General features: G+C 37.2%; 2 protein-coding genes across 2 annotated transcripts in view; both read left to right on the top strand.

The window, feature by feature from the left end:
- Positions 1-19,913, top strand: part of LOC128640568 (scavenger receptor cysteine-rich type 1 protein M130-like) — a 296,798-nt gene extending 276,885 nt beyond the window's left edge. The window contains exons 17-19 of the mRNA XM_053693039.1: positions 7,784-7,873; positions 8,763-8,840; positions 19,801-19,913. Coding sequence (XP_053549014.1) covers positions 7,784-7,873; positions 8,763-8,840; positions 19,801-19,913 — 281 coding nt within the window. The remainder of the gene's footprint in view (positions 1-7,783; positions 7,874-8,762; positions 8,841-19,800) is intronic.
- Positions 19,914-20,817: 904 nt separating this feature from the next.
- On the top strand, positions 20,818-23,857 carry LOC128640567 (E3 SUMO-protein ligase ZBED1-like). Its single transcript, XM_053693038.1, has 3 exons — positions 20,818-21,003; positions 21,822-22,495; positions 22,735-23,857. Exons 1-3 carry the CDS (start codon positions 20,818-20,820, stop codon positions 23,855-23,857), a joined length of 1,983 nt encoding a protein of 660 aa, XP_053549013.1.
- The last annotated feature ends 2,543 nt before the right edge of the window (positions 23,858-26,400 follow it).

Raw genomic sequence — 26,400 nt, 5'->3', positions numbered from 1 at the left:
GATTCAGATCACAGTTAGGATTAGGTCTAGAGTTAGGATTAGGATCACAGTAAGGATTCAGATCACAGTTAGGATTAGGTCTAGAGTTAGGATTAGGTCTAGATTTAGGATTAGGTCTAGAGTTAGGATTAGGTCTAGAGTTTGGATTATATATAGAGTTAGGATTAGGTTAGAGTTTAAGGATAAATTAGGATTAGAATCACAGTTAGGATTAGGATCACAGTTAGGATTAGGTCTAGAATTAGGATTATGTCTAGAGTTAGGATTATATATAGAGTTAGGATTAGGTCTAGAGTTAGAATTATATATAGATTTAGGATTAGGTCTAGAGTTAAAATTAGATATAGAGTTAGGAATAGGTTTAGAGTTAAGGATAAATTAGGATTAGGATAATGGTTAGGATCAGGATCACAGTTAGGATTAGGATCACAGTTAGTATTAGGATCACAGTTAGGATTAGGTCTAGAGTTAGGATTAGGATCACAGTTAGGATTTAGATCACAGTTAAGATTAGGTCAAGAGTTAGAATTAGGTCTAGATTTAAGATTAAATATAGAGTTAGGATTAAGTCTAGAGTTAGGATTAGATATAGAGTTAGGATTAGATATAGAGTTAGGATTAGGTCTATAGTTAGGATTAGGTCTAGAGTTAGGATTAGATATAGAGTTAGGATTAGGTCCACAGTTAGGATTTGAAACACAGTTAGGATTAGGTCTAAAGTTAGAATTAGGTCTAGATTTAGGATTAGATATAGAGTTAGGATTAGGTCTAGAGTTTTATATTAGATATAGAATTAAGATTAGGTCTAGAGTTAGGATTAGAAATAGAGTTAGGATTAGGTTTAGAGTTAAGGATAAGGCTAGAGTTAGGATTAGGGTCACAGTTAGGATTTAGATCACAGTTAGGATTACGTCTAGAGTTAGGATTAGGATCACAGTTAGGATTTGGATCACAGTTAGTATTAGGTCTAGAGTTAGGATTAGGATCACAGTTAGGATTCGGATCACAGTTATTATTAGGTCTAGAGTTAGGATTAGGTCTAGATTTAGGATTGGGTCTAGAGTTACAATTAGGTTTAGAGTTAGGATTAGGTCTAGAGTTAGGATTAGGTCTAAAGTTAGGATTAGATAAAGAGTTAGGATTAGGTCTAGAGCTAGGATTAGGTCTAGAGCTAGGATTAGGTCTAGTTGAGTTAAGATTAGATATAGAGTCAGGATTAGGTCTTGAGTTAGGATTATATATAGAGTTAGGATTAGGTTTAGAGTTAGAATTATATATAGATTTAGGATTAGGTCTAGAGTTAAGATTAGATATAGAGTTAGGATTAGGTTTAGAGTTAAGGATAAATTAGGATTAGGATCATGGTTAGGATTAGGATCACAGTTAAGATTAGGGTCACAGTTAGAATTAGGTGTAGAGTTAGGATTATGTCTAGATTTAGGATTAGATATAGAGTTAGGATTATGTCTAGTGTTAGGATTAGATATAGAGTTAGGATTAGGTTTAGCGTTAAGGATAAGGCTAGAGTTAGGATTAGGGTCACAGTTAGGATTCAGATCACAGTTAGGATTAGGTCTAGAGTTAGGATTAGGATCACAGTAAGGATTCAGATCACAGTTAGGATTAGGTCTAGAGTTAGGATTAGGTCTAGAGTTAGGATTAGGTCTAGAGTTAGGATTATATATAGAGTTAGGATTAGGTTAGAGTTTAAGGATAAATTAGGATTAGAATCACAGTTAGGATTAGGATCACAGTTAGGATTAGGTCTAGAATTAGGATTATGTCTAGAGTTAGGATTATATATAGAGTTAGGATTAGGTCTAGAGTTAGAATTATATATAGATTTAGGATTAGGTCTAGAGTTAAAATTAGATATAGAGTTAGGAATAGGTTTAGAGTTAAGGATAAATTAGGATTAGGATAATGGTTAGGATTAGGATCACAGTTAGGATTAGGATCACAGTTAGTAATATGATCACAGTTAGGATTAGTTCTAGAGTTAGGATTATGTCTAGAGTTAGGATTAGGTCTAGAGTTAGGATTAGATATAGAGTTAGGATTAGGTTTAGAGTTAAGGATAAGGCTAGAGTTAGGATTAGATATAGAGTTAGGATTAGGTTTAGAGTTAAGGATAAGGCTAGAGTTAGGATTAGGGTCACAGTTCGTATTAGGTCTAGAGTTAGGATTAGGATCACAGTTAGGATTCGGGTCACAGTTAGGATTAGGTTTAGAGCTAGGATTAGGTCTAGATTAGATATAGAGTTAGGATTAGGTTTAGAGTTAAGGATAAGGCTAGATTTAGGATTAGATATAGAGTTAAGATTAGGTTTAGAGTTAAGGATAAGGCTAGAATTAGGATTAGGGTCACAGTTCGGATTAGGTCTAGAGTTAGGATTAGGATCACAGTTAGGATTAGGTTAGAGTTAAGGATAAAATAGGATTAGGATCACAGTTAGGATTAGGATCACAGTTAGGATTAGGTCTAGAGTTAGGATTATGTCTAGAGCTAGGATTAGATATAGAGTTTGGGATAGGTCTAGCGTTAGAATTATATATAGATTTAGGCTTAGGTCTAGAGTTAAGATTAGATATAGAGTTAGGAATAGGTTTAGAGTTAAGAATAAATTAGGATTAGGATCATGGTTAGGATTAGGATCACAGTTAGGATTAGGATCACAGTTAGGAATAGGATCACAGTTAGGATTAGGTCTAGAGTTAGGATTATTTATATAGTTAGGATTAGGTCTAGAGTTAGGATTAGATATAGAGTTAGGATTGGGTTTAGAGTTAAGGATAAGGCTAGAGTTAGGATTAGATATAGAGTTAGGATTAGGTTTAGAGTTAAAGATAAGGTTAGAGTTAGGATTAGGGTCACAGTTCGGATTAGGTCTAGAGTTAGGATTAGGATCACAGTTAGGATTCGGGTCACAGTTAGGATTAGGTTTAGAGTTAGGATTAGATTTAGAGTTGGGATTAGGTTTAGAGTTAAGGATAAATTAGGATTAGGATGATGGTTAGGATTAGGATCACAGTTAGGATAAGGTCTATAGCTAGGATTATGTCTAGAGTTAGGCTTAGCTATAGAGTTAGGATTAGGTCTAGAGTTAGGATTAGATATAGAGGTATGGTTAGGTCTAGAGTTAGGATTAGGTCTAGAGTTAAGATTAGGTCTAGAGTTAGGATTAGGATTAGGTCTAGAGATAGGATTAGTTCTAGAGTTAGGATTAGGTCTAGAGTTAGGATTAGGTCTAGAGTTTGGATTAGATATAGAGTTAGGATCAGGTCTAGATTTAGGATTAAATATATATTTATTATTAGGTCTAGAGTTAGGGATAAAGCTAGAGTTATGATTAGGGTCACAGTTATGATTAGGATCACAGTTAGGATTAGGATCACAGTTAGTATTAGGATCACAGTTAGGATTCAGATCACAGTAAGGATTAGGTCTAGATTTAGGATTATATATAGAGTTAGGGATAAGTCTAGAGTTATGATTAGGGTCACAGTTAGGATTAGGGTCACAGTTAGGATTCACAACACAGTTAGGATTAGGTCTAGAATTAGGATTAGGATCGCAGTAAGGATTCAGATCACAGTTAGGATTATGTCTAGAGTTAGGATTAGGTCTAGATTTAGGATTAGGTATAGAGTTAGGATTATATAATCACAGTAAGGATTAGGTCTAGATTTAGGATTATATATAGAGTTAGGGATAAGTCTAGAGTTATGATTAGGGTCACAGTTAGGATTAGGGTCACAGTTAGGATTCACAACACAGTTAGGATTAGGTCTAGAATTAGGATTAGGATTGCAGTAAGGATTCAAATCACAGTTAGGATTATGTCTAGAGTTAGGATTAGGTCTAGATTTAGGATTAGGTATAGAGTTAGGATTATATATAGAGTTAGGATTAGGTTAGAGTTAAGGATAAATTAGGATTAGGATCACAGTTAGGATTAGGATCACAGTTAGGATTAGGTCTAGAGTTAGGATTATGTCTAGAGTTAGGATTAGATATAGAGTTTGGGATAGGTCTAGAGTTAGAATTATATATAGATTTAGGATTAGGTCTAGAGTTAAGATTAGATATAGAGTTAGGAATAGTTTTAGAGTTAAGGATAAATTAGGATTAGGATCATGGTTAGGATTAGGATCACAGTTAGGATTAGGATCACAGTTCGGAATAGGATCACAGTTAGGATTAGGTCTAGAGTTAGGATTAGATATAGAGTTAGGATTAGGTTTAGAGTTAAGTATAAGGCTAGAGTTAGGATTAGATATAGAGTTAGGATTAAGTTTAGAGTTAAGGATAAGGCTAGAGTTAGGATTAGGGTCACAGTTCGGATTAGGTCTAGAGTTAGGATTAGGATCACAGTTAGGATTCGGGTCACAGTTAGGATTAGGTTTAGAGTTAGGATTAGGTCTAGATTTAGGATTAGATATAGAGTTAGGATTAGGTCTACAGTTAGGATTAGATATAGGGTTAGGTCTAGAGTTAAAATTAGGTCTAGAGTTAGGATTAGGATTTGGTCTAGAAATAGGATTAGGGCTAGAGTTAGGATTTGGTCTAGAGTTAGGATTAGGTCTAGAGTTAGGATTAGGTCTAGAGTTTGGATTAGATATAGAGTTAGGATCAGGTCTAGAGTTAGGATTAGATATATATTTATTATTAGGTCTAGAGTTAGGGATAAGTCTAGAGTTATGATTAGGGTCACAGTTAGGATTAGGGTCGAGGTTAGGATTCAGATCACAGTTAAGATTAGGTCTAGAGTTAGGATTAGGATCACAGTAAGGATTCAGATCACAGTTAGGATTAGGTCTAGAGTTAGGATTAGGTCTAGATTTAGTATTAGGTCTAGAGTTAGGATTATGTCTAGAGTTAGGATTAGATATAGAGTTAGGATTAGGTCTAGAGTTAGAATTATATATATATTTAGGATTAGGTCTAGAGTTAAGATTAGATATAGAGTCAGTAATAGGTTTAGAGTTAAGGATAAATTAGGATTAGGATCATGGTTAGGATTAGGATCACAGTTAGGATTAGGATCTCAGTTAGGAATAGGATCACAGTTAGGATTATGTCTAGATTTAGAATTATGTCTAGAGTTAGGATTAGGTCTAGAGTTAGGATTAGATATAGAGTTAGGATTAGGTTTAGAGTTAAGGATAAGGCTAGAGTTAGGATTAGATATAGAGTTAAGATTAGGTTTAGAGTTAAGGATAAGGCTAGAATTAGGATTAGGGTCACAGTTCGGATTAGGTCTAGAGTTAGGATTAGGATCACAGTTAGGATTCGGTTCACAGTTAGGATTAGGTTTAGAGTTAGGATTAGGTCTAGATTTAGGATTAGATATAGAGTTAGGATTAGGTCTACAGTTAGGATTAGATATAGGGTTAGGTCTAGAGTTAAGATTAGGTCTAGAGTTAGTATTAGGTCTAGAGTTAGGATAAGGATTAGGTCTAGAAATAGGATTAGAGCTAGAGTTAGGATTAGATATATATTTATTATTAGGTCTAGAGTTAGGGATAAGTCTAGAGTTATGATTAGGGTCACAGTTAGGATTAGGATCACAGTTAGTATTTGAATCACAGTTAAGATTCAGATCACAGTAAGGATTAGGTATAGATTTAGGATTATATATAGAGTTAGGATTAGGTCTAGAGTTAGGATTAGATTTAGAGTTGGGATTAGGTTTAGAGTTAAGGATAAATTAGGATTAGGATCACAGTTAGGATTAGGTCTAGAGTTAGGATTATGTCTAGAGTTAGGATTAGCTATAGAGTTAGGATTAGGTTTAGAGTTAGGATTAGATATAGAGTTATGGTTAGGTCTAGAGTTAGGATTAGGTCTAGAGTTAGGATTAGGTCTAGAGTTAGGATTAGGTCTAGAGATAGGATTAGGTCTAGAGTTAGGATTAGGTCTAGAGTTAGGATTATGTCTAGAGTTTGGATTAGATATAGAGTTAGGATCAGGTCTAGATTTAGGATTAGATATATATTTATTATTAGGTCTAGAGTTAGGGATAAGGCTAGAGTTATGATTAGGGTCACAGTTATGATTAGGATCAAAGTTAGGATTAGGATCACAGTTAGGATTAGGATCACAGTTAGGATTCAGATCACAACAATGATTAGGTCTAGATTTAGGATTATATATAGAGTTAGGATTAGGTTTAGAGTTAAGGATAAATTAGGATTAGGATCATGGTTAGGGTTAGGATCACAGACAGGATTAGGATCACAGTTAGGATTAGGTCTAGAGTTAGGATTATGTCTAGATTTAAGATTAGGTCTAGAGTTAGGATTAGGTCTAGAGTTAGGATTAGGTTTAAAATTAGGATTAGGTTTAGAGTTAAGGTTAAGGATAGAGTTAGGATTAGGGTCACAGTTAGGATTAGGTCTAGAGTTAGGATTAGGATCACAGTTAGGATTCGGATCACAGTTAGGATTAGGTCTAGAGTTAGGATTAGGTCTAGATTTAGGATTAGATATAGAGTTAGGATTATATCTACAGTTAGGATTAGATATAGAGTTAGGATTAGGTCTAGAGTTAGGATTAGATCAAGAGTTAGGATTAGGTCAAGGGTTAGGATTAGGTCTAGAGTTATGATTAGGTCTAGAGTTAGGATTAGATATAGAGTTAGGATTAGGTCTAGAGTTTCGATTAGATATAGAGTTAGGTTCAGGACTAGAGTTAGGACTAGATATATATTTATTATTAGGTCTAGAGTTAGATATAAGGCTAGAGCTATGATTAGGGTCACAGTTATGATTAGGATCACAGTTAGGATTAGGATCACAGTTAGGATTCAGATCACAGTTAGGATTAGGCCTAGAGACAGGATTAGATCTAGATTTAGGATTAGATATAGAGTTAGAATTAGGTCTAGAATTAGGATTAGATATAGAGTTAGGATTATATATAGCGTTAGGATTAGGTTTAGAGTTAGGATTTTGTCTTGAGTTAGGATTTGATATATAGCTAGGATTAGGTCTAGAGTTTGGATTAGATATAGAGCTAGAGTTAGGTCTAGAGTTAGGATTAGATATTGAACTAGGATTAGGTCTAGAATTAGGATTATATATAGAGTTAGAATTAGGTTTGGAGTTAGGGATAAGGATAACGTTAGCATTAGGGTAACAGTTAGGATTAAAATCACAGTTAAGATTAGGTATAGAGTTATGATTCGGTCTAGAGTTAGGATTAGATATAGAGTTAATATTAGGTCTAGAGTTAGGATTAGGTCTAGAGTTAGGATTAGATAAAGAGTTAGGATTAGGTCTAGAGTTAGGATTAAGTCTATAGTTGAGATTAAGTCTATAGTTAGGATTACGTTTAAAGTTTGATTTTGGTCTGGGTAAAGTCTAAAGTCTAAAAATCTAAAGGTATTAAAATGAGTTAGTATACAGAGTGGTGATGGGATATTGTTATGTGGGATACATGACTACAGCCAAATTATTTAACTGCCAATGCCATCAATTTCAAGATATCCCAGCACCCCCAATATTGCTGTACTGGAGTAGTTAACCATTTAGTGGTTATACAGTTTGCATGTGGTTACTTTTAATAGTGTTATATTATCTAGATTTTATTAAATCTTAAATGCTTCACAAAAATTCCCTTCAAAGTTTGAATCAGACATTAAATTTAGAAGCTGTACAGTAAGTTTAGGGTGTCAGGTTCTGCATTAAATTAATAATTAGTATTAGCATAATACAATCATGTGATGTTCAAATTCAACCATCTTACATCTGATGTGTTGTGTGACACATTGTATTACAGAGACAGAAATTGATGAGTCCCCACCACGTGATTATCACAGTACTGACCTATCTGGTACAATGGACTTACCTGCAGACTTAGGAGCTAATGGTAAGGATGGGAATCAGTTAAATTCTGTATGTCACTTGTTTACATGGTGTATCTGAGATTGTGAAAATCATAATGAATAAATACAGTTATATGTCCCTACAACATGATCACAGTACTGTGTAGCATTCCTGATTTAAAGCAGCTCTTTCATCTGATAAAAAAAAGATGTTAAAGGGACAGTCAAGTCCCAAAAAAACTTTCATGATTTAAATAGTAATGTAATTTTAAACAACTTGCCAATTTATTTTTATCATCAATTTTGCTTTGTTCTCTTGCTATTCTTAGTTGAAAGCTAAACCTAGAAGGTTCATGTGCTAATTTGTTAGACCTTGAAGACTGTCTCTAATCTGAACGCATTTTGAACACTGGAGGGCATTAGTTCATGTGTTTCATATAGATAACATTGAGCTCATGCACGTGAAGTGACCTAGGAGTGAGCACTGATTGGCTAAAATGCAAGTCTGTCAAAAGAACTGAAATAAGGGGGCAGTCAGCAGAAACTTGGGTAGAAGGTTATTACAGAGTTAAAACATGTATTATTATAACTGTGTTGGTTATGCCAAACTGGGGAATGGGTAATAAAGGAATTAACTTTTTTTTAAACAATAAACCTTTTGGTGTTGACTGTCCCTTTAAACAACTAAAAGAGGTTCCTATAAACAGATGACATAATATCATTATAACATAATATACATATATATGCCTGATACAATATAAAGCATCTAATGGATTGAGACTTATCGTTATGTTACTGATAGCAAGAAATACAGGGTTATAGAAAAGAACTGGCCATGTTGTGAAATTATAAAATGTTCTCGCTAAGCACCAAAGCACAAGCTGGTAATATACAGGGCTTCACTTAACCCGCAATGATGTTGTTTTTCCACAGGGTTATTTCCCCCGTATGGTTATGATGATGTGGAAAACTCTATTGAGAATAAAATGACCCTGACACTTGATATTGAAGGTAATATCCATGCGTTTGCATTTTGCTCATATGTCAGCCTGAGCTGTTAAATGATTAAAGCTGCAGTCTGCATTGGTCTCTGTCTCTGAGTAGCTGACCTTATGGGCCAGATTACAAGTGGAGAGGTATTTAATGCTCCCGCTCGAGTGTTAATTCCGCTAGAAGTTAGCTTTTTGCACGTGTCGTGTAGCGCTCCTATTACAAGTTGCAAGTAAAACATTTTTGCTCGCGAGCTAACCCAAAACATGTAAAAAGCTGGTTAGAATATTGTGCGCGGGTTAACGTATTAATCCATAGAAATCAATAGAGCAAAACCTATCACATATTCTCAAGTGCGCTAACGACATGGAAATATGAATATTTCAAAGTGTTCTTCATATAGAAGAATATGTTCTATTTATTCATAAATATATATATATATATATATATATATGATTTTTTATGCACAAACACACATATATATATATATATATATATATATATATGTAAGAAAAACTTGCACTCACTGGTCTTTCCAAACACCAAACATTTATATAACAATAAGTTTTTGTTATTGATATCTACTATTCACTAGCACCCTGGCAGCTGAATTTGGAAGTGAGAGTGCTCATCTATGGGACAATATATATATATGAATATATCTTTGAACCCCTACAACTTTTTTTTTTTTTGTGCAATATTTTTTATTAGATGGTGTTACTATGAGTGTAACTTTTTAGAGTTTTTTTTTTATATGTTTTGTGACCCTTTTTTGGGGGGTGAAACAGTTAACCAGAGCTCTGAGGTCGCGCTATCCGTATGAGCGTTAAATTCAATTGTGATGAAGCGATCGCTTTTACTTTCAACTTGTAATATGAGCGAAAAACTGGACGCATGCAAACACCCATGATAAACCTCTTTTCGCTCATGTATTAGCGTTCCTCTTGTAATCTAGCTCTATATAGTGTAAAACAATATATTCATTTGTGATGCTGTCACTTTTGCATTACTATATTTGTTTTGGTGATTTTGCTGTAGAACAAACATGAAAACAACTGGATAAGACACACAAATATAATTCTCGGCATCTTACAAAGAGATAATTGTGAATTAAACAATCAGGATTCAAAATCTAGTTTCTAAAAACTACTTTTTCTTATAAGTTTTATTTATTTGCTGAACAGCAAAATGTAATAAGAGTATATTGTACAGGTTTCCAGTATAATATTAAAGGGAAACTAACACATAGATAAGAAATACAGGGACATAATAAATTATGCTGCTTCCTTTAAATAAGATCTTATTATATCACTGGGCTTCCATGTACCATGTGCGGATGGGATTTATTCCTTAAGAGCATCATATCTGTAATAGTTTCTGCTTTTTAGTGCTGAGATGTTTATTGATTAACTCAGTTCATATTTACTAGCAGTGCAAGAAGCTGTGTGACAACCCTGGGAAATGCCAGATTACTAGATTTACTAGCAGTGCAAGAAGCTGTGTGACAACCCTGGGAAATGCCAGATTACTAGATTTACTAGCAGTGCAGGAAGCTGTGTGACAACCCTGGGAAATGCCAGATTTCTAGATTTACTAGCAGTACAGGAAGCTGTGTGACAACCCTGGGAAATGCCAGATTACTAGATTTACTAGCAGTGCAAGAAGCTGTGTGACAACCCTGGGAAATGCCAGATTACTAGATTTACTAGCAGTGCAAGAAGCTGTGTGACAACCCTGGGAAATGCCAGATTACTAGATTTACTAGCAGTGCAGGAAGCTGTGTGACAACCCTGGGAAATGCAGGATTTCTAGATTTACTAGCAGTGCAGGAAGCTGTGTGACAACCCTGGGAAATGCCAGATTACTAGATTTACTAGCAGTGCAAGAAGCTGTGTGACAACCCTGGGAAATGCCAGATTACTAGATTTACTAGCAGTGCAAGAAGCTGTGTGACAACCCTGGGAAATGCCAGATTACTAGATTTACTAGCAGTGCAAGAAGCTGTGTGACAACCCTGGGAAATGCCAGATTACTAGATTTACTAGCAGTGCAAGAAGCTGTGTGACAACCCTGGGAAATGCCAGATTACTAGATTTACTAGCAGTGCAGGAAGCTGTGTGACAACCCTGGGAAATGCCAGATTATTTATGACAATGTGCAGTTGTTATGATGAATTTACGCCATGAAATTAGAACTTAGATCTTACATCTAACAGTGGTGAACCTATAATGGCAAATAAAAATGTAATGTCAGTATATTTCTGGCCTTATAAACTATGCATTAACAAATATCTAAATTTACTAAATTGCTGGGTTATTTTATGTTAAAATTTCAATTTGAGATGATACATGTATCCATTTTTTATAGGATCATTTCAATTGCTTCTGTAACTGATAAATAGTTGACTCATTATGTACCATATAGCACATATAATGAACATATTCTAAATTAGTTTAGTTATAAGATATTCAACTGTGACATCAAACCAAACAATCTGAATGAGCAAGAATATAAATTTGTACTCACCTTGCTACAATGTTAATCACCTGCCTCAGTATAGTTTAGTAGTGAGTCTGTTGACATGGTGTTTAGGGTTAGGACAAGAGCTAGAGATAAATTTAAGAATATGGCTAGATAGGGTTAGAGCTAGGCTTGGAGATTAATTTAATACTAAGGTTAGACATAGGGTTAGGACTAGGGTTAGAGATAGGGTTAGGACTAGTGTGAGAGATGGGATTAGGACTATGGTTAGAAATAGGGTTAGGACTAAGGTTAGAGATATTGTTAGAACTAGTGTTGAAATATTGGATTAGTACTAGGTTTAGAGATAGGGTTGGGACCAGGGTTAGAGATAGGGTTAGGAATAGGGTTAGAGATAGGGTTAGGATTAGGAATAGGGTTAGGAATAGTTTAAGATGTATGTTTAAGACTAGGATAAGAGATAGCTTTAGGACTAGGATAAGAGATAGCTTTAGGACTAGGGTTAGAGATAGGGTTAGGACTAAGGTTAGAGATAAGGTTAGGACTAGGGTTAGAGATAGGGTTAGGATTAGGAATAGGGTTAGGAATAGTTTAAGATGTATGTTTAAGACTAGGATAAGAGATAGCTTTAGGACTAGGGTTAGAGATAGGGTTAGGACTAGGGTTAGAGATAGGGTTAGGACTAGGGTTAGAGATAGGGTTAGGACTAGGATAAGAGATAGCTTTAGGACTAAGGTTAGAGATAGGGTTAGGACTAAGGTTAGAGATAAGGTTAAGAATAGGGTTAGAAATATGGTTAGGACTAAGTTAAAGGGACAGTGCACTGTAAAATTGTTTTTATATTAATGTATTGTCAATGACTTGTTATACCAGATGCAGAGTATAAAATTTATGAGAAATTGCATTTTTCTGTTTATTTGTGTATATGAGGTAGCTGGTTTTGTGCTTTTAAACCACAGCCTATTACAATGGGTTGGGCTTCAGGTAATATCAGATCTCATTATGTTATCACTTTGTGTACACACACTTGCTTCTTTATCTTATATTTGTCTAGAAAACCAAAGCTCAATACTTAGAGAGAACAATGGAAAATTATCATTTTATTACTTAACTATCATGTCCCCACTGAGAGTGCAATCTCTTCTGCTGGCTGTGTTTACTTAGACTATTCAATAGAATATATTTCAGTATAGAAAGTTTCAGTATAGGTTGGGATACCACAGGCTAAATCAGCTATTTCAAATGCCAAAATAGGGGTAAAGGAGCTACTTATAAACAATTTAAAACACTCCCAGCTAGATTTGGAGTTTGGCGGCCAAGGGGGTGCGTTAGCTACGCGGGCTTTTTTCTGGCCGCACCATAAAAATAACTCTGGTATCGAGAGTCCAAAAAAATGCTGCGTTAGGCTCCAAAAAAGGAGCGTAGAGCATTTTTACCGCAAATGCAACTCTCGATACCAGATTTGCTTATGGACGCGGCCAGCCTCAAAAACGTGCTCGTGCACGATATCCCCATAGGAAACAATGGGGCTGTTTGAGCTGAAAAAAAACCTAACACCTGCAAAAAAGACGCGTTCAGCTCCTAACGCAGCCCCATTGTTTCCTATGGGGAAACTCTTCCTACGTCTGCACCTAACACTCTAACATGTACCCCGAGTCTAAACACCCCTAACCTTACACTTATTAACCCCTAATCTGCCGCCCCCGCTATCGCTGACCCCTGCATATTATTATTAACCCCTAATCTGCCACTCCGTAAACCGCCGCTACTTACATTATCCCTATGTACCCCTAATCTGCTGCCCCTAACACCGCCGACCCCTATATTATATTTATTAACCCCTAATCTGCCCCCCTCAACGTCGCCGACACCTGCCTACACTTATTAACCCCTAATCTGCCGAGCGGACCGCACCGCTACTATAATAAATGTATTAACCCCTAATCCGCCTCACTAACCCTATCATAAATAGTATTAACCCCTAATCTGCCCTCCCTAACATCGCCGACACCTAACTTCAATTATTAACCCCTAATCTGCCGACCGGAGCTCACCACTACTATAATAAATGGATTAACCCCTAAAGCTAAGTCTAACCCTAACACTAACACCCCGCTAACTTAAATATAATTTAAATCTAACGAAATTAATTAACTATTATTAAATAAATTAATCCTATTTAAAGCTAAATACTTACCTGTAAAATAAATCCTAATATAGCTACAATATAAATTATAATTACATTGTAGCTATTTTAGGATTAATATTTATTTTACAGGTAACTTTGTAATTATTTTAACCAGGTACAATAGCTATTAAATAGTTAAGAACTATTTAATAGTTACCTAGTTAAAATAATAACAAAATTACCTGTAAAATAAATCCTAACCTAAGTTCTAATTAAACCTAACACTACACTATCAATAAATTAATTAAATAAAATACCTACAATTACCTACAATAAAACCTAACACTACACTATCATTAAATAAATTAAATACAATTCCTACAAATAACTACAATGAAATAAACTAACTAAAGTACAAAAAATAAAAAAGAACTAAGTTACAAAAAATAAAAAAATATTTACAAACATCAGAAAAATATTACAACAATTTTAAACTAATTACACCTACTCTAAGCCCCCTAATAAAATAACAAAGACCCCCAAAATAAAAAAATGCCCTACCCTATTCTAAATTAATAAAGTTAAAAGCTCTTTTACCTTACCAGCCCTGAACAGGGCCCTTTGCGGGGCATGCCCCAAGAAAATCAGCTCTTTTGCCTGTAAAAAAAAACATACAATACCCCCCCCCAACATTACAACCCACCACCCACATACCCCTAATCTACCCCAAACCCCCCTTAAATAAACCTAACACTAAGCCCCTGAAGATCTTCCTACCTTGTCTTCACCTCACCAGGTATCACCGATCCGTCCTGGCATCCGGTGCTGAAGAGGTCCAGAAGAGGCTCCAAAGTCTTCCTCCTATCCGGCAAGAAGAGGACATCCGGACCGGCAACCATCTTCTTCCAAGCGGCATCTTCTATCTTCTTCCATCCGGTGCGGAGCGGGTCCATCTTGAAGCAGCCGACGCGGATCCATCCTCTTCTTCCGGCGTCTCCCGACGAATGACGGTTCCTTTAAGGGACGTCATCCAAGATGGCGTCCCTCGAATTCCGATTGGCTGATAGGATTCTATCAGCCAATCGGAATTAAGGTAGGAATATTCTGATTGGCTGATGGAATCAGCCAATCAGAATCAAGTTCAATCCGATTGGCCGATCCAATCAGTCAATCAGATTGAGCTCGCATTCTATTGGCTGATCGGAACAGCCAATAGAATGCGAGCTCAATCTGATTGGCTGATTGGATCAGCCAATCGGATTGAACTTGATTCTGATTGGCTGATTCCATCAGCCAATCAGAATATTCCTACCTTAATTCCGATTGGCTGATAGAATCCTATCAGCCAATCGGAATTCGAGGGACGCCATCTTGGATGACGTCCCTTAAAGGAACCGTCATTCGTCGGGAGACGCCGGAAGAAGAGGATGGATCCGCGTCGGCTGCTTCAAGATGGACCCGCTCCGCACCGGATGGAAGAAGATAGAAGATGCCGCTTGGAAGAAGATGGTTGCCGGTCCGGATGTCCTCTTCTTGCCGGATAGGAGGAAGACTTTGGAGCCTCTTCTGGACCTCTTCAGCACCGGATGTCAGGACGGATCGGTGATACCTGGTGAGGTGAAGACAAGGTAGGAAGATCTTCAGGGGCTTAGTGTTAGGTTTATTTAAGGGGGGTTTGGGGTAGATTAGGGGTATGTGGGTGGTGGGTTGTAATGTTGGGGGGGGGGGGTATTGTATGTTTTTTTTTACAGGCAAAAGAGCTGATTTTCTTGGGGCATGCCCCGCAAAGGGCCCTGTTCAGGGCTGGTAAGGTAAAAGAGCTTTTAACTTTATTAATTTAGAATAGGGTAGGGCATTTTTTTATTTTGGGGGTCTTTGTTATTTTATTAGGGGGCTTAGAGTAGGTGTAATTAGTTTAAAATTGTTGTAATATTTTTCTGATGTTTGTAAATATTTTTTTATTTTTTGTAACTTAGTTCTTTTTTATTTTTTGTACTTTAGTTAGTTTATTTCATTGTAGTTATTTGTAGGAATTGTATTTAATTTATTTAATGATAGTGTAGTGTTAGGTTTTATTGTAGGTAATTGTAGGTATTTTATTTAATTAATTTATTGATAGTGTAGTGTTAGGTTTAATTAGAACTTAGGTTAGGATTTATTTTACAGGTAATTTTGTTATTATTTTAACTAGGTAACTATTAAATAGTTCTTAACTATTTAATAGCTATTGTACCTGGTTAAAATAAATACAAAGTTGCCTGTAAAATAAATATTAATCCTAAAATAGCTACAATGTAATTATAATTTATATTGTAGCTATATTAGGATTTATTTTACAGGTAAGTATTTAGCTTTAAATAGGATTAATTTATTTAATAATAGTTCATTAATTTCGTTAGATTTAAATTATATTTAAGTTAGGGGGGTGTTAGTGTTAGGGTTAGACTTAGCTTTAGGGGTTAATCCATTTATTATAGTAGCGGTGAGCTCCGGTCGGCAGATTAGGGGTTAATAATTGAAGTTAGGTGTCGGCGATGTTAGGGAGGGCAGATTAGGGGTTAATACTATTTATGATAGGGTTAGTGAGGCGGATTAGGGGTTAATACATTTATTATAGTAGCGGTGCGGTCCGCTCGGCAGATTAGGGGTTAATCAGTGGAGGCAGGTGTCGGCGACGTTGAGGGGGGCAGGTTAGGGGTTAATAAATATAATACAGGGGTCGGCGGTGTTAGGGGCAGCAGATTAGGGGTACATAGCTATAATGTAGGTGGCGGCGCTTTGCGGTCGGCAGATTAGGGGTTAATTATTGTAAGTAGCTGGCGGCGACGTTGTGGGGGGCAGGTTAGGGGTTAATAATTATAATACAGGGGTCGGCGGGGTTAGGGGCAGCAGATTAGGGGTACATAGGGATAATTTAGCTGGCGGCGCTTTGCGGTCGGCAGATTAGGGGTTAAAAAAAAAATTTGAGTGGCGGCGATGTGGGGGGACCTCAGTTTAGGGGTACATAGGTAGTTTATGGGTGTTAGTGTACTTTAGGGTACAGTAGTTAAGAGCTTTATGAACCGGCGTTAGCCCAGAAAGCTCTTAACTCCTGCTTTTTTTCTGCGGCTGGAGTTTTGTCGTTAGAGCTCTAACGCTCACTTCAGAAACGACTCTAAATACCGGCGTTAGGAAGATCCCATTGAAAAGATAGGATACGCAATTGACGTAAGGGGATCTGCGGTATGGAAAAGTCGCGGCTGAAAAGTGAGCGTTAGACCCTATTTTCAGTGACTCCAAATACCGGCGGTAGCCTAAAACCAGCGTTAGGAGCCTCTAACGCTGGTTTTCACGGCTACCGCCAAACTCTAAATCTAGGCCTCCAGCAGGTAAAATTAATGATTTTAAACAATTTAATGGGGAGAAAATTTTTGGGTGAACTGTCGCTTTAAGATATAGGTTTAATTTTATGGAAAAAGTAAAACTTTAAAAGGACCGTCAAGTCAAAACTAAACTTTCATGATTCATATAAGGCAGGCAATTTTAAACAACTTTCCAATTTACTTTTATCATCAAATTAGCTTTTTTCCTTTGTTATTCTTTGTTGACAGCTAAACCTAGGTAGGCTCATATGCTAATTTCTAAGCTCTTGATGGCAACCTCTTATCTCAGTGCATTGTAACATTTTATACAGCTAGACAGCACTAGTTCATGTGTGCTCACTCCTTTGGCATTACTTATGAGACAGCACTGATTGGCTGAAATGCATGTCTTTCAAAAGAACTGAAATAAGGGGACAGTCTGCAGAGGTTTAGCTACAAGGTAATCACAGAGGTAAAAAGTATATTAAGTTAATAACCATCGGCTAGATTACGAGTTTTGCGTTATGAGCGGTGCGGTACTAACTTGCAAGTTATTGTCATCACTCACTTCCCTTCAGCACTGGTATTACAGGTTTATAAAAACCCGACATTAGCAGGCAAAAAGTGAGCGTAGAGCAAAATTGAGCTCCATACCACACTCCAATACCAGCGCTGCTGAAAGCTGCGGTAGGCTGGTTTTACGTGCTCGTGCACGATTTCCCCATATACATCAATGGGGAGAGCCTGCTGAAAAAAAGCCTAACACCTGCAATAAAGCAGCGTAAAGCTGCGTAACACAGCCCCATTGATTCCTATGGGGAAACAAAATGTATGTTTACACCTAACACCCTAACATGAACCCCAAGTCTAAACACCCCTAATCTTATACTTATTAACCCCTAATCTGCCGCCCCGACATCGCCGACACCTACATTATACTTATTAACCCCTAATCTGTCGCCCCCAACATCGCCGACACCTGCATTATACTTATTAACCCCTAATCTGCCGCCCCGACATCGCCAACACCTGCATTATACTTATTAACCCCTAATCTGCTGCCCCCAACATCGCCGACACCTACATAATGTTATTAACCCCTAATCTCCAGCCCTCAATGTCGCCACAACCTACCTACACTTATTAACCCCTAATCTGATGCCCCCAACGTCGCCGCCGCTATACTAAATTTATTAACCCCTAAACCTAACCCTAAGTCTAACCCAAACTCTAAGACCCACTAACTTTAATGTAATTAAAATAAATCTAAATAAAACCTAATATTAATAACTAAATAAAGCCTATTTAAAACTAAATACTTACCTGTAAAAAAAACCCTAAGCTAGCTACAATATAACTAATAGTTACATTGTATCTATCTTAGGTTTTATTTTAATTTCACTTTCACAGGCAAGTTTGTATTTATTTTAACTAGGTAGAATAGTTACTAAATAGTTATTAACTATTTACTAGCTACCTAGCTAAAATAAATACACATTTACCTGTAAAATAAAGCCTAACCTGTCTTACACTAACACCTAACCTTACACTGCAATTAACTAAATTACAAAAAACAAACAAACACTTAATTACATAAAATAAAAAAGAAATTAGCAGATATTTAAACTAATAACACCTAATCTAATAGCCCTATCAAAATAAAAAAAAAACTAGCCTAAACTAAACTACCAATAGCCCTTTAAAGGGTCTTTTGCGGGGCATTGCCCCAAAGAAATCAGCTCTTTTACCTGTAAAAAAAATTACAAACACACCCCCACAGTAAAACCCACCACCCACACAACCAACCCCCCAAATAAAATTCTACCTAAAAAACCTAAGCTCCCCATTGCCCTGAAAAGGGCATTTACCTCTTTTTCTGCCCAAAACCCTAATCTAAAAATAAAACACACCCAATAAACCCTTAGAAAAAGCCTAACACTAACCCCCGAAGAACCACTTACAGTTTTTGAAGACCCGACATCCATCCTCAATGAAGCCGGCAGAAGTCTTCATTCAACCGGGCAGAAGTCTTCATCCATCCGGGCAGAAGTCTTCATCCAACCGGGTAAAAAGTCTTTATCCAGACGGCATTTTCTATCTTCAAGACATCCGGCGTGGAGCATCCTCTTCAATCGACATATTCTTCCGAATGAGGTTTCCCTTTAAATGACGTCATCCAAGATGGCATCCCTTAGATTCTGATTGACTGATAGATTTCTATCAGCCAATCGGAATTAAGGTTGAAAAAATCTTATTGACTCTTGCAATCAGCCAATAGGATTGAACTTTCATCCTATTGGCTGATCCAATAGGATGAATATTATATTAATAATATTTAACTAGTGTTTGTGATGTGGGAGTGCAGCGGTTTAGGGGTTAATATGTTTATTATAGAGGTGGTGATGTCCAGAGCGGCAGATTAGGGTTTAATAATTTTATTTTAGTGTTTGCGATGAGGGAGGGCCTCAGTTTAGTGGTTAATAGGTAGTTTATGGGTGTGTACTTTTTAGCAGTTTAGTTATGAGTTTTGTAGTGTAAAACTCATAACTACTGACTATCAGTTTACGGTATGGATCTTGGCGGTATAGGGTGTACCGCTCACTTTTTGGCCTCCCAGGCAGACTCGTAATACCATCGCTATGGAAGTCCCATTGAAAAATGACTTTTTGAAAGCTGTGGTAATTACGTTGCGTTACGGCCAAAAAAGTGTGCAGTACAGCTAAACCTGCAAGACTCGTAATACCAGCGGTAGTGAAAATGAGTCTTAACGCTGCTTTTTTACTCATACTGCAAAACTCGTAATCTAGCCGCATGTTGGTTATGCAAAACTGGGGATTGGGTAATAAAGGGATTAGCTTTCTTTTTAAACATTACAAATTCTTGAGTAGATTGTCCCTTTAGGGATAGGATAACACAAAGCCTTTTTAACCATGAAATTAAATTAGGATTGTCATTATAGAAGCATGTAGTTATCTAACTACCTTATATCTGCTGTATTGTGTGACATTTGTGTGAACACATTGTATTCCAGGGAAAGAACATGATGAGCTCCCACCTCCTGATTATGACATCACTGACCTACCAGTGTTAATTTCGTTGACGAAAATATTTTCGTCAAATGTTTTCGTCAGCGGCCGTTTTTAGTGACGAAAAGTTAACGAAAATGAAGTTATCATTAAGTCAATTGACGAAAAATATGACGAAAATCAATTACAATTTTCGTCATTGGACGAAACCGAAACGAAAATGTGAGGGTCTGAGGGAGGGACGTCACCTGAACCTCCGCTTTTTAGTTTCCTCTGAGCTCCACCCACCGCTGTCTGTTAGAGTGAGATGCACGCAGCCACGCATGGGAGTCTGGGAGAGAGAGTGAGAGACGCAGGCGCAGCTGCAGGTGCAGGATCCCTCTGTTTGCCTAAGGGAGTCGGGACTTCTGGAACAACGCCCTGCAGTGCAACTGAGTGCAAACCACAGAAGAGAAGAGGAAGAGTTGGAATTGGAATTCCTCCATGTCTGGAGAGTGGAAATTGAATGTGACGTGGTGAGTGACTTGTGTGTTTGTCTACTGAATTTTTAGTATAAGATCTCGGTTCGGTTCACGTTGCCAGTGCCACATGGTTATGTCGCCATGCAATGCATTCTCCTACCCTACTCTTAGGTGTCAGGCTTCCTGTCTGTGTGTGTGCACTGTGTAGTGTGTATCTCACAGTCTGTCACTGCAAAGTCCATGTATTTATTTAGGAAGGATATAGGAGGATCTGGCATCGGCATGGCAGGCTCAGCTCAATGGTGGCCTGGGTGGGTGGCGCAGGTGACTTATAAGGAAGGGGCACTGATCTGATCTGATCTGATGGGCCTGAAAATGAAATAGTAGCAGAGTGGGGGCTGAGGGGTTGCTGCTGAGCTGACTGACTGACCCTTGCTTTAACAATTACAGCATTTTTCTGTATTATTACCATTTTGTCTAGTACTAGTAATATCTTTCTTTTTGGGTAACACCAGTCACCAACAGGTAGCATACACTGCTGCAAAAACTGTACAGATACAGATGACACTAGTCACAGAAATGTTAGTGTCTGGGAGAAAGAGAAGAGAAGATCTATGGATGCATTTTACATTTGATGCTAAGGAGAACAAGACCCTTTGCAAACCATGTGGAGTGGCAATCACTGGTAAAAATACAACAAACTTGAAGCGTCATTTGCAGATGAGTCATCCCGAAATTCATACAAAGGTACTATGCACTGCACAGTCACACTTAAATGGTTGTTTAAGATAAAGTTATTTAGTCAGGTAGGCCAAACTGGTGTTTTCTTTTCACTAAACTTAAAGGGACATAAAACAGGTTGGTTTGGTTCAGGTTCAGAATAGATCTGTTCAACTGCATATCCATTATCCTAAGCTAAACGGGCTAATTTTTTTTAATAATTTTCAAAACTAAGCAAAATGAATTACATTATAGCTAAGCTGCCCCCTGGCCTGGAGCAGCCAACTCCACCCCCTCAGTGTTTTACAGTCACAGGCATTGTATTTTAACTGAGTTCACACACAGCTTCTAGTTCTCTAGGCATGTTCCAGTAGATATTATGGATAATCCCTATGCATTTTGGAATTCCAACAACAACAAAAACACACAATATATATAGAAGGAAATGTGTGGGATGTGGGGGGAGTTAGAGCTTTACAATTCAGAAACTAAAAAGAAAGGGTTAATGTCGACTACTCGGCTGGCGAGGCACGGCAGTATAAAATTGCAGGTAAAGTAATTAAAATACATATTATTAATTATATTTTGTCTCTATCCTATCCCACTTGTTTTATGTCCCAATACAAGCCTAAAGAAACCACTGCTGTCCTGTATTGATTGATGAGATAACTAACCCTTTTGAGAGTGACATATGGTGGAACTGGGACTCAGGAAGCAAGGGACAAAAATGTAGTATATATATATAGAGAGAGACAATTGAACTTGGTGCTGTGGATGGGTGACCGTGAGAGAAAGAAAAATCAGAATAATTTGATTTTTTCCCCCCACCTTATTCACCCCCACAGATACAGAAAACATCCAATGATGGGCCAAGTCAAGCCAGTGCACCACAGCAAAATATTTACACAGCTCTTGTAAGTGCTTCAAAATACAAAATTGACTCTAAGGAACAACAGGCCAGGGAGGATGCCATAGCAAAATGGATTGGGCGCACTGGATTACCAGTCAGAACGATTGAAGATGAGGACTTTGTTAACATGATGGCGACCGTAGATAGGAGACTGAGTGTTCCAAAGAAAACTAAAATAAATAATCTGATTGACAAACATTATGAAGATGAAAAACAAAAATTCAAAAAGAGACTGGCTGCTGCCCGGAGAGTATCTATTTGCACTGATTTGTGGACAAAAAAAGGACTAACAGCTTCATTCCTTGGTATAAGTGCGTGCTACTTTTGTGTTGACCAAAATAAAGCTGATCACATATTGTTGGCCCTTGAACAAGTAGCACACCCACACACTGCACAGTCAATCAAATCATGTGTGGACAAATGCTTGCAAGAGTGGGACATACCAAAGAAGAAGATCCTTACAGTGATAACAGACAATGGGAGTAATATGGTGGCAGCATTTAAACACACCACAGCAGCAGCAGAAGAACCACCCAGCTTTAGTGAGGAAGACTCCCCCATAACGGAAAGTGACTCTGAGTCGTCTGAGTCTGAAATTGATGATTTGCGGTGAGCCATTTTTATTATTTTTTCAATCTTTTTCATGATGACACAGTCAATTTTAACATGGATATGAGATTGATGTTGGGGGCGGGCTGTATCTTTTGTTGTTATTTTTCCATTTACACTTTGTATTGTAATCTTGTGTAAAGTATTCCCACCCATAATTAAGATATTGAGGGTTTAAAAAATTGAATGGAAAACTTTTTTATACTTTATGCTTATTTGACTGTGCTCTGTCCTCTTAGGTACCAACAGATCGACATGGACCGGACACCGTGTGTGGTGCATACCTTACAACTTGTGGTCCACATGGTGCAGAAGGAGGCAAGTGTTAAGAGAATCCTTGATAAAGCAAGGTCAGTAGTGAAACTCTTCCGCAAGTCTTCCGTTGCAACACAGAAGATATTGGAGCAGTGTGGCCTTATTGTTTTAAATGACTGCCCCACACGCTGGTCAAGTACATTCAACATGATCGCACGACTCATCAAAGTGAAAGACTCGGTCTGCCAAATCGCAAACAACATGGGATGGGACAGCTTTCTCCCTAGTGAATGGCAAAAGCTCACATCATTGCATGATCTACTGCTGCCATTTGCAGAACATACTAAAACCCTCCAGAGTGACACCATGTCCATGTCCCTGGTTGTCCCTGCCCTCTTTGATCTGCTCAGTCACCTTGATGACTTTAAACAGAACACTAGCTACCAAGACCTTGCCACAATTGCACAAAAAATGAAAGGGAATGTAAACCAGCGTTTTGCTTCATTCTTAGATACAACAGATGAAAGGTTCTCCCCACTTGCAGCTGCTGCTTGTTTTGTCAACCCTACTGTCTGTGAAACCCTTGTTGATGTGGCTGATGAAAATATTCAGGAACTTCTTAAACAGGCAGAGGAGTATGTGATAAGAAAATCAGCATTGCCCCACACACAAGATGAGGATCTGTCTGAAGAAGATGATGCACTTGCAGTTGCAGAAGAGGAGAATATTGAGAAATCAAAGGAAGAAGCCCCACCATCCACATCAAAGCACAGAGTCTTTCGGTTTCTCTCAAAATGCCGCAGAAGACCCAGGCAGAGGACCTCCCCAAACAGCATAGAGCAGCAGATCAGAAAATATAGGGAGGAAGAGCTTTTGCAACAACCCATCACTGATGACGACACTGGAACAGATTTTTGGCTGTCAAAGAATGATACTTTTTATCACCAGTTAAAACCTTTTGCATTAGACCTGTTGGCTATGCCAGCTTCTCAAGCCTTTGCAGAGAGAATATTCAGTGTCACAGGTGACCTCTCTCGAGGCCGGCGGAATAGAGCAAGGGTCATATTGGCACGAAGTGCTTTCCTTAAAATGAATCGAAACAAATAGAAATGTTTTTATTCTCCAGTTACTTATAACATGTTAAGCATTTTTAGCATACCTATACTTGTGGGTTTGGGTTGTGTTTCACTCACTGCTTATTGCTATAGGAAGAATCAATAATTCAACAGTTCTAATTGTCAAATACAGTGACAGTCATAGAAAAAATGCATAAGGCTAGTGCTACAATATCATAAGTGAGTGTGTGTGTGGATTAGAATTTCTGTGGAACTATAATAACAACCACCACCAATAAACTCCTCTCTCTCTCTCTCTCTCTTAGCATTGATAATAGAGGTAAATATATCACACTAAAGAAAAAGAAAAATAGACCAGTAAGTTTAGTTACAGTAACTTTCAATTAGATGCATATTGTTGCTATGGATGAATCATGTCATGTCAATGAATCTAGCAGTGAATAGTATTCACTCACTCCTGACAGCACTTCCTAAACCTATACAAACGTCTCAGACAGATTTATAATTAGGCAGAGTAGGCACATATCATTTTTTTACGTCAGGCAGGCCCAGGTTCTGCCCCTAGGGGAGTTGGCAGCAGGACCTCAGCGTAAGGGTTCCCTACCTTGCACCTGTCTACAATGTGGTGCCAGAAATGTAAATCCACTCCAGCCCCTAGTAGATAGATAAGCTATAGGTGCTGCTCACTTGCTGTCAAATTTAGCACTGAATAAATAGTATTATCTGCTGTATTAACAGCACTTCCTATAGTAACAATATGCATCTCATTGTAAGTTAGTGGGGTGTTCTTAGTGTGATACATATTTACCTCTATTGTCAATGCTTGCTGAGACAGAGAGAGGAGTTATAAAAAGTGGTGATTGTTATATAGTTCCATACAGTACAGCTGCTAGCATTGTATTTGTAGCCTCTGCACTTTTTCTTTGAAATGTATCTGAGAATTAGAATTGTTGAAATTTGAAACAATAAACTGTGAAGATGTGAAAAATTGTGAACAGTCCACGTCCAGTGAGTCAGTTAGTAACTGATTCTTATTATAGAAATAAGCATTACCCCTCTAGTATTGGTTAATTACTTTAGTAGTTATGCTGTCTGTGCCTTTGCTGCCTTGTAGCACTAGCTGGCTGCAGAATTGTTTTGTTGTGTACGGTTAAGGTTAACAAGTTACTTGAACTGTTAAAAGGTTTTATATTCAGGTAATAATATGTGCAATGGGATTACAGTACAGTTGCACTTCTCTTTGTCAAAATTCAAAAAACAATATTCTTGTTTGTTAATTGTTTACCAGTACACAACTAAACAATTCTGCAGCCAGCTAGTGCTACAAGGCAGCAGCAAAATCAAACTTGCTTTTATTTTGCTGTCTGTGCCTTTGCTACTGCCTTGTAGCACTCACTGGCTCTGGCTGCAGAATTGTTTTGTTGCGTACTGTGTTCAAGTTAGTAAGTTACTTGAACTGTTAAGGTTTTATATTCAGGTAATAATATGTGCAATGGGAACACAGTACAGTTGCACTTCTGTTTGTCAAAAAGCAATATTCTTGTTTGTTTATGAAACTTGCTTTTATTTTGCTGTCTGTGCCTTTGCTGCTGCCTTGTAGCACTTGCTGGCTGCAGAATTGTTGTGTTGGGACTTGGGTACTGTTAACAATAACAAGTTACTTACTTGAACTGTAAAAGGTTTTATATTCAGGTAATAATGTGCAATGGCATTATTACATTGATTGAACAGTACAGTTGCACTTCTGTTTGTAAAAATTCAAAAAAACAATATTCTTGTGTTGTTTGTTTATGAAACTTACTTTTATTTATAAAGACGTTACCACAACGGCTAAAAGTAAATTTGTGTCTGTATTCTTTTGTATGTACTATGTTCGAACTTCGAACCTTAATACCAATACCATAAATAATAACATTTTTAATCCAGGAGTGTATATATATATATATATATATATATAATGAGTTTGGATTGGAAATTCTAGATAAATGCTTAAATAATGCACAATTTAACCCATTAGATTTTAGTTTTAGTCGAATTTTAGTCGACTAAAATCGCCAGTACGATTTTAGTCGACTAAAATTCGACTAAAACTAAAACAATTCAGATGACTAAAATACGACTAAAACTAAAATGGCATTTTAGTCAAAAGACTACGACTAAAACTAAATCAAAATTTGCTGCCAAAATTAACACTGTGACCTACCCTGTACAGATGACTTAGCTGCTGACTCAGTAGCTAATGGTAAGGATGGGAATCAGTTACATTATATTTGTCACATTCTTATATGGTAATTGTTTGTTTGTTTCAATTATTGGTGAGAGAGGATAGCTTAACACCTCTAGGGGCTCCATTTATCATTGCAATTCTCCAACATTTGCACCTATTAATACGCCGTTATAAATTATCTCCTATTTATGAAGCCCAAAATTGAAGAATGACCTAAAAATACGACCACTGTATTCGATCTCGCCAAAGCACACATGTGCGCCAAATGAAGCTTAAAACTGCGCTTTTTCGGTTGTATTTTTAGCAAATCCACTGAATGATCACCAAATTTCCTATGTATCATTATT

This window comes from Bombina bombina, chromosome 9 (assembly GCF_027579735.1).
Source record: "Bombina bombina isolate aBomBom1 chromosome 9, aBomBom1.pri, whole genome shotgun sequence".
In the NCBI taxonomy this organism is placed as follows: domain Eukaryota; kingdom Metazoa; phylum Chordata; class Amphibia; order Anura; family Bombinatoridae; genus Bombina; species Bombina bombina.
Note: the sequence above shows the minus strand (reverse complement) of the source record. Positions and strands in the feature narration are given on the sequence as shown.

Coding starts and splice junctions, on each gene's coding strand:
- LOC128640567 (XM_053693038.1), top strand. CDS start 20,818: ATGACACTAGTCACAGAAATGTTAGTGTCTGGGAGAAAGAGAAGAGAA. Junction 21,004..21,821: donor ATCCCGAAATTCATACAAAG/GTACTATGCACT, acceptor TCACCCCCACAG/ATACAGAAAACATCCAATGA. Junction 22,496..22,734: donor TCTGAAATTGATGATTTGCG/GTGAGCCATTTT, acceptor CTGTCCTCTTAG/GTACCAACAGATCGACATGG.